This window comes from Setaria italica, chromosome IX, assembly GCF_000263155.2.
Source record: "Setaria italica strain Yugu1 chromosome IX, Setaria_italica_v2.0, whole genome shotgun sequence".
NCBI lineage: Eukaryota > Viridiplantae > Streptophyta > Magnoliopsida > Poales > Poaceae > Setaria > Setaria italica.
The window spans coordinates 50888356-50896576 of record NC_028458.1 but is presented as its reverse complement, the minus strand read 5'-3'; the positions used below and the strand labels follow the sequence as shown (position 1 = coordinate 50896576).

The 8221-nt window shown below is 45.4% G+C and overlaps 3 protein-coding genes across 3 annotated transcripts; 1 reads left to right on the top strand and 2 right to left on the bottom strand.

Moving 5' to 3' along the window:
* Positions 1-530: 530 nt before the first annotated feature.
* Positions 531-4510, bottom strand: LOC101780936. Its single transcript, XM_004984904.3, has 6 exons — positions 4357-4510; positions 3991-4228; positions 3320-3393; positions 2765-2844; positions 1232-1383; positions 531-970 (listed from the first exon to the last, which is right to left on the bottom strand). Exons 1-6 carry the CDS (start codon positions 4381-4383, stop codon positions 900-902), a joined length of 642 nt encoding a protein of 213 aa, XP_004984961.1. The 5' UTR covers positions 4384-4510; the 3' UTR covers positions 531-899.
* A 205-nt stretch (positions 4511-4715) lies between these two features.
* Positions 4716-5289, top strand: LOC101780532 (LYR motif-containing protein 4). Its single transcript, XM_004984903.2, has one exon. The coding sequence runs from the start codon at positions 4779-4781 to the stop codon at positions 5055-5057; it is 279 nt and encodes a 92-aa protein (XP_004984960.1). The 5' UTR covers positions 4716-4778; the 3' UTR covers positions 5058-5289.
* An 811-nt stretch (positions 5290-6100) lies between these two features.
* On the bottom strand, positions 6101-7822 carry LOC101780137 (IST1-like protein). The gene is made up of 4 exons (XM_004984902.3): positions 7351-7822; positions 7151-7254; positions 6877-7042; positions 6101-6772 (listed from the first exon to the last, which is right to left on the bottom strand). Exons 1-4 carry the CDS (start codon positions 7525-7527, stop codon positions 6452-6454), a joined length of 768 nt encoding a protein of 255 aa, XP_004984959.1. The 5' UTR covers positions 7528-7822; the 3' UTR covers positions 6101-6451.
* Positions 7823-8221: the final 399 nt, after the last annotated feature.

Here is an 8221-nt window from a genome sequence, read left to right as displayed (position 1 = left end):
ACATTTTCGTGCGGGCGGAGTGGGAAGCACGTCCTGACGAAGAACGGAAGAGCAGAGCTGTGGGGGCATATGGGCATGCACTCTCTCGCGGGACCCGCATCTGCTCCTGGGCGTGGGCCCTGGACGCCACACTTTTTCCTCTGCTCACCTGTCGCTGTACGAGTATCCCTGTGTCTGTGTGGTCTCTTCGGGTAATGATCAATCTAGGATTCTCACATGATTTCATCACAAATGTGCGTGCAACTCCCCCGATCATGAGCATGATGAGTTCATGACCAAAAGGCAAAAACCCGCTCCGTCCGTTGGACCAGGCGACCAGCCAACCTGCTCCGTCAGAGACGCTTCCTGGCCTGATCTGAGCCGCTGGAACTCCAATCGAACAACCCGGATCGACCCATCGTCACTGCTCATGGCCTCCTGGGAGACTGCAACGCGATGGCGAAAGGACAGTGACTGATACTAACAGATTCGTTACAGTACCTGCCGTCCCATACAAAGCCATGTGCGACTCAGACGAGCCCGGGGCCCTCTTCAGTGAAAACGCGACGAGTCCTTACTCCTCACTCCTCACGGTCGCAACAGGAGTGAAGAATCAGGGCGCCACGCTCGTAAACAGACAAGCAGATGGTAAAAGGCCTACGTACAAAGCGTGACAAACAGTAGCGCCAGGGACAAAAAATGCGCCCAGCCCGAGCAGCGGCAGCAGAAGCAACCAAACCAAAGGGTACAGTCCTTGGGATTTGCACAGGATGCAGCAGCGGACAACGCCGCGTGATGGCGTTAGTGCAGTGTGAACGTTTGATGGTTAACCAGTGCCTAGTAGTTTACCAGTGACTCAACACAGAAAGGCCTGAGGGGGAACAGTGAACACCGGTCGCCCTGGCAAAGTGTCTCTGCTCTCAGTTATCTCCTCTTGGTTCATCGTCCTCATTGAGATTGATGCCGGTGATGCACATTTTTCCTATATTTACTGCAGTGCGAGGAAGAATGAATGAGTTAACACTATGCATTAAGAGTGTGCCCACACGAGCAGTAAAACTCTTGTGCTATTGAGAAGGTGAGGCGCACTGTGTGGCACTTGGTGCACAATTACAAATTGGCCATGCCCATGCTAACTAATTCTGCTCATCCAACAGATTTCGCACATGCATGCCACATCTATGTTGAATTACTGGTATTCATGATCAACGTTGTTTGCTATTTATGAAGAAATTCTATTTGTAGTGCTTACCAACTGCATCCAGTCCACGTAGGTTTGGCATATATTTGATAATATGATCCTCCGCGTCTTTATCAGCCTTCAGCGTCTCACATTCGAAAGAGAGCAAGACTTTCTGATTCCCATGTTCCTTTTCAACCAAACCAACAATGTCATCTTCCCACCTGCACAGTATTATTTGCATTAGGAAAAACTGAAATCATTCTAGTAAAACACGCATAACAGCTAGATATTTTGGTAGCAGTGAGGACTCAATCACAGCACGAGGAGCATCGACCTTAGCAAAATGCATCTAAAAAGTTAAATCGGCACATAGCAACATTATGCTAGAGAACTGGGCGAGATTACTAGCATAGAGCATCAGAGCTAGCAGCTAGCACTGTAACTTTATTAAGGAACCACTATGCAAACATTTGAAGTTGTAAAAAGAAAACCATTTTTATCTTCTACAAAAGGACATGTTTGGAGGGTCTTTCTATTTAAAACCTCACAAATTGCCAAGTTAGACCCTAGAAGAAAGAAAATCAGGGCTTGAGTTTATCAAATTCAAGTGTAGTAACTCAATAAAGGACTTAAAGCATTTGTCCGCCATACAGCTGAAGCTTGTTTTAATGTTTGATTGATGTGGCACAATGTAGAAGGAACCTTGTTGCCTGTAACTCCTGGTATGTAGACACTGCACCATCTACTGATCAACATCAAGGGGTTACAGACTACGCAGGTATTATAGAAGTAGCACAACTTTGCACTAGTAAAATAAAGGCTGATCTTTCTTTCAGTCATAGCTCTTTTTGCAGCTTGAATAGCACATGGGAATGAAATGATAAAATAAAAATCCCTAAAATTTGACATAGAGTACTTTAAGTGTACGCACTGGAGTTATCAAGCAAATCTAGTTTATAAAAGGCTGTACATTGGTAAGTCTTTAATACACCCATGCCTGACCTCCTTCACACCAAGTTGCATAGTAATGATTAATGAACTCTCATTGCTAGTGGTGCATCCCGATTCTGGACAGTTAGCATCCAGTTCTACTTCATACCTCGCTGCCATCAAGAACAAGAGATGGTAACACTTGGGATCTCATGAACCAATGCTAACGGACCGGATGCACCACCAGCAATGTGCAGAGTTTACAGTAAATCTTTTTTGCGAGTTGGATACTAGAGCTCAAGTAAGTGTCTATTAGAGACTTAGCAACGATCCAACATACATCCTTTTCAAGGTTAGGTTACTCTGAAGACGGAATGTCTCGTAAAACATGCCCTTGATAACCCCAGCTTGAAGACACTACAAAAGAACTTGCTCAACACATAATGCATTGCAACTGTTATTAATATGGCACCTCCCAGAAAGTTGCCATGTTCCTATAAAGTCCAAAAAATAAGATGAGAATCCATGGCAAGAAACCATATAGATTCTCCATGCAAATCCTCACGTGAGCAACCAAAACACCACTTGGCATTGTTTTGACAAAAGGTAATTTCAATATCACCAAATGAGCTGTGAACTCTAATGAAATCCATACATCAGAGCAAGACTTACCCATGCAAATGGTCGATGTTTTGTAATCGAGCAGCATCATGGCCTCTGCATTCCACCACAAGCACCTTCTCTCTCTTGCTCTAGCATACGATCATAACAGATTTATGAGAAAAGCCAACCTCAACCACACAAACATCGTATCATTCAGGAAAAAGTTAACCTCTATCACAAAAATGCACAGTTTCATTAGAAAAAATAATCTCTATCACAGAAGCCACATAGTTTCATGAGAAAAGATAACCTCTTCTGGGCTTCTGGCTCTGTCCAGACTTTACAGTTTCATGAGAGGGCACACATTTAACCTAGTGCTATTCTAGAGCACAAAAATTGCTGTTGTTGAGGTATGGGTTCAAGTCCCCCATTCTTCCCTTTCAAGAAAGGGCAAGTCATCTGTCCTTTCATTTTATCTTTTCATGAGAAAATATAACTAGGCTTATGGTCTTTTTACATCAACTGAGATTGGCCAAATATTAAAATGGGTGGTTTCTTAAAACAAAATATAGTTAATTAGTACAAGAAATGCTTGAAGGAGCAAGTACATAAGACATGTCCCACCTTAAAATCAATGATGGTGAGCTTTATAAGGCGGTAATCCTCTCCTCGGCTACATTCCCTCTCACAAGATATTGCTTACATAATAGAAAAAAAGAAAGAAAAACAACAAATTAGCTATATGTCCGGATGACAATGTAACATCAAACTTATCTTCTGTTTCATCTAGCAAACAGTAAAGACACAGATGGTGAACTAATACAGAACAAATAGTTCCAATCCAACCAACACAAATCCATTGGTATAATTAAGAGCAATTATCTCACTGTCTCATCCAAGCTACCCACCATATTCTACCAAAAATCGAATTGACTAATCTAACTTTGTTTTTGAACGGGAGTCATCTAAAAAATTTCCGTAGCACAAAACAGCAGTTCTAAATGTGGAATGTTATGCCATATTATAAACAATTTATCTTGCAATACTGAATTTCTGTAACAGCGTAAATATCAGTCTGGTATTGCTCAGAACAGTGCACCAAAAAAGAAAACATAATTTCGACAGATTATAAACCCTCTTATGATATGCCACTGATATTTATCCTGTGCTCTGATAAAAAAAAGGCTTTGGTGATTTTAGATAGAAATGAAAACAGCATAACAATATAGTTCTCAAAGAGTGAAATTTGGAAGGAACCAACAACAGATGTAAGGGGAATGGGGATAGAGGCTTACGGGTGCCTTGGAGGCCGAAGCAGATGGAATCAGGGAGGCGGATGAAATGGCCGGAGATGGCGCCAGAAGGCAGCAAGGCGATGGAGGCGACGCCTTCCATCGTCTCGCCGGCATCGCCTTCCTCAACGGCTTGCTCCGCCTCTGCCGGCGCCGGCGCCGGCTGGTGGTTTCCATTCGCCTGCGAGTCCGAGACCGAACCCATTGCTCCCTCCGTGTGTTCGAACACCGATTGCGTCACCTACAGGTAGCGGTAGCGGTAGCGGAAACAACTCGGTGAACTAACTCCGCACCAAGCTCATCGTTTACCAAGCCCAAGAAACGGATACGACAGGGGGAGGAAGAGATACGATGCGCTCACCGCCTCACCTCGTCTGATAACTCGGCAGCCGTCATAGCCCCTCGCGGTGGATGATCCTTTTTTGCGGCCGGCGCCGGCACGAACGTTGTCGAAGGTGAGGGAGAAACGCCGCAGCGCAGCCGCCGCCACCGTCGTCTTCTCGCTTTCCCACGCGACAGGGGAATGGTTAGAAGGCCGAGGCCTCTACAACGTAGCCCAAACCGGCCCTTTTGTAAAAGGGCCCAAGCTCAAACCAAGCAGACGGAGGCCTCCAGATATTAGCCCTTTTATTACTCTTGTCAGGCCCATCTTGGGTTAGACGGCGCGCACCAGTCTCGACAAGGGCTTCTTGCTAAATAAAACTTCTCGACAAGGATGAATGCGCAAAACATACAGAACTCCGCCTCTGCCCTCTGGTTCTCGCTGTCTCGAGAGCTTTCGGCACGCAAGTATGGCGGCGGTGGCGGCCCCGACGAGGGCAGAGGTGCTGTCCCTCTTCCGGTCCCTCCTCCGCACCGCGAAGCAGTTCTCCGACTACAACATCCGGGAGTACACGCGCCGCCGCGCGGCGGACGCCTTCCGCGATAACCGCGCCCTCGCCGACCCGCCGGCCGCGGCGGCGGCGTTCGCGGAGGGGAAGAAGCAGCTCGAGGTCGCGAGGCGGCAGGCGGTGGTGTACTCGCTCTACGCCCCCAAGGCCAAGAGCGTGATGGAGTTGAAGGTGCAGTGATGGAAAGAGGGAGAGAGGTGTGCTGCGCCCTTTTCTTCCTCGTCGTTTCCCCTTTCCGGATTCGTGCCTTTTCTGTGATGCTGCAACTAGAACTGCTCTGTTATCACGTTTTCTAGATGATTATCATGATATAGCTGTTTTCTGTGCAATAAATTACTAAATTCTACTGCCATGATCTCTTATGTTTGGCATTCTATTGTCTGCAAAGCAATCTGCTTCAGGGGATTGTCAATTGTGTTTGTTGTACTCTTGCACCAGCGCAGGATTTGGCTGTGGTTCCTTGCTTGCACTTTGGACGCGACTAGTGTTAGCACGGTGTCGAATTGACAACATTGGAGTGGGGTCAATCTCAGTGCTCATCAGCTGTTTGGTGAAATTCCCCACTGACATACTGACTCAGTTACAATACCAAACCAGACTAGATAGCTTATGTCTTTTGTCAGACTAGATTATATGTAGCAACTCCCTTATTTTAGAGTCCTGGGCTCCTGGCATTAGTCAATGTGGTGATTGGCTGAATGAAGCAACACATGCTGGCATACATGTTTATGTGTCAATGTACCAAGTAGATGTCTCTTGGTTGCTGGTGAATCATGCTTCCTTAGTTTCTTGAAGCAGCAACTATCAGGAGTCTTGGGCTGCTTGGCAATGGCAGCTTTCATGTCTCTCAGCCTCTGCAGATCTGGTGACATGCTGATGTGCCTTATTGTGTCCTGCACAGAAGCATGCCATGGTGACCTGTCCTCCCTGGTGCTTACGCGTTTTGCTGGTTCTATTTTTAGTCTCTGTCTCTCTGCTTCCTTTCCTTCTTGCTAACTTTGATTCTAAAACATATTATACCAATCTGTATTAATCTCATCAGATTGTTGTTTCATGGACTCACTGTTCATGTTTTAGTGGCACTTGTGATTTTTTCAGTGCATGAGAACCTCTCAGTGTTCTTTGTAACAGTCTCATATCAGCCATCCAGTACATTTCCATCACAAGAAATTAAATTTACAAATATATATTCACAAAGAATTTTCAAAGCACAAAATGCCACATGAGTTGGATGTCTTTCACATATTATCCCAGGCACTATAGTCAAGAACCTGGATTAGGTGGTGTGTACATTATGTGTAGTGAGATGACCCTTGTCTTTATAGACTTGATGGATTGGAGAATAATGAAGGGGTGGTCTCATGTACATTATATAACTGGTGGTGGCTATTGGCTTGCTGTTCATGAAGAAATGGAAGGTCTTGCTGACTTAGTTAATTGGACATTGTTAGTTGCTTTGTAGTTTACACATTTAACACGTGCACACCCGTAGGCCGTAGCTTGGTACATTTGGAAGCTAAACATGGCATTGCCTCATCCCAGATTGTTGCATCTGAGCTGGATGCTTGGAAAGTTCATCTTCTTGTGCAAGCTGTCACCTTCTTTTGTTCCAGCTGCCCGTTGTTTGATCCATCAGAGGTGGAAATATCACATGGATCCTCATTATGTGGGGCAGAATGATCAGAGTCTGATTCTGAACTTTCATCCATGTCCATTTGGTATATAGCTTCGTGGCTGAGCTTGTTTTGATGTGGAGCGTTGTCTCTGCCATTCTGCTCAACCACTTCTGGGAATTCAGAAAAGTCCACCTGGATATTGTTCTCAGCAGCAATCTCTTTCACCACCTTTTTCTTATGCTCCATGTTTCTTTTGTTGCCAGACAACTTCCAGACTAACTGCAAGGCCAGCACAAACCAACCATGTAAGCTCCAGCTATCTCTGTTTCCAGTTCCAAATCAATGGGATGTGGGCATAAATGAAAAGATCTTGTTCTAGTTACCATGGGGTTGACGACGCCACTGCCCTCCTTTGCCATTGTAGCGAAGTCACCTCCAAACTTATTTGCCAGGACAGTGTGTGCAAACAGCAGCTCTGGCAGGTCGCCACACCACCCGGCTGCAAACATGATCCCAGCGGCTGCCTCCCGAATGTCCTCACCACACTCACTACACACCAAATTTAGTCATCATGAACCATAAAAGCTATGGGAAACAATAGAAGAAAACACGATAACAAGATCAGCTCAGATGTTAGGGTGTAGAGAAGATACGCACTGGGGCTTGTCTAATTGCTTAGCATGCTCAATGAGGCGATTGCAGTATAGCTCTATGATATTGAATGCCTCCAGCATGTTGTCCTCCTCCATGACCTGCTCTGCCTGCACGGGGAGAGATGCAAGCATGGCTAAGTCTGGTTTGAAGAGTATGGGGGGCTTCAATACATGTGACGTTAGGTCTCATAGACTTGAACATACACGGTGGAGAGCACGGTCGAGATGGCCGAGGGCGAGGAGCTGGGCGACATCGCTGCGAGAAATTGACTTGCGAGCAAGACGGGGACGGCTAGCAACGGTGAGGCGCGACAAGGCGAGCTCAAGGAGGGTCTTGACCTTGCTGGTCTGCTTGGAGGTCCTCCTGTGGATGAAGCCCATTGTTGATTGATTCTTGCTGGAGTTCGGAGGGTGTTCCTGGGTGTTGGCTTGGTTATTATGTTATGTAAACGCCAAGGTTTGCTGTCCCGTAGGTCCTTTGCTTGGTTGAGAGGACGGGGAAGAAGAAGATGACTTGCTTGTGGACTGATGGGGGAGTCTTTCGGAGGGGCAAAGATTTATAGTACCATTCTTCTTGTCTGGGAACTCCAATTTTAGTGTGTCTGCTGTCAGTTCGGTTTAAACGCACTCCTTTTGCATTTGCAAGATCACAGCCCCGTGGCAGCACATGCCTAAATAAAGCAATTGAGGTAAACGTGAAAAGGAAATGCTATTAAAGGTACAACAAAATACATGTGCTATATATTTGCCAGAGAAAAAATATGGAACACGCGTAAAGAAATTATCTTGCTATATGTAATTTTTCTGATAGTTTTTTGTTATTAACTTAGTGTTGCTGTCTTCAGTTGGATTCTATTGTCTGTTTTTGAGTTCAAGATTGATGCGATGCTGATTTTGGTTTTGATCAAATGATTGCAACCTTAAAAAACTACTCAATCAAACGTTTGGTATGGAAATCTGGTGCAGAATCAAAATGAAATCAAGCTTTGTCCGTGTATCACAGTTATGCCCCGTTTCACATTGTTGGTCTTTTTTTGGCTAAGTTCAAATGTAGTCCTCTTTAAGCAGGATCCAT

Excerpts from the sequence above, each read along its gene's own strand:
- LOC101780532 (XM_004984903.2), top strand. The coding sequence starts at position 4,779 with ATGGCGGCGGTGGCGGCCCCGACGAGGGCAGAGGTGCTGTCCCTCTTC.
- LOC101780936 (XM_004984904.3), bottom strand. The coding sequence starts at position 4,383 with ATGACGGCTGCCGAGTTATCAGACGAG. Across the intron at positions 3,394-3,990 it reads CTTCGGCCTCCAAGGCACCC|CAATATCTTGTGAGAGGGAA; the intron begins GTAAGCCTCTAT and ends CTATTATGTAAG. Across the intron at positions 2,845-3,319 it reads TCACCATCATTGATTTTAAG|AGCAAGAGAGAGAAGGTGCT; the intron begins GTGGGACATGTC and ends ATCGTATGCTAG.
- LOC101780137 (XM_004984902.3), bottom strand. The coding sequence starts at position 7,527 with ATGGGCTTCATCCACAGGAGGACCTCCAAGCAGACCAGCAAGGTCAAG. Across the intron at positions 7,255-7,350 it reads TCGACCGTGCTCTCCACCGT|GCAGAGCAGGTCATGGAGGA; the intron begins GTATGTTCAAGT and ends CTCCCCGTGCAG. Across the intron at positions 6,773-6,876 it reads GTGGCGTCGTCAACCCCATG|TTAGTCTGGAAGTTGTCTGG; the intron begins GTAACTAGAACA and ends CTGGCCTTGCAG.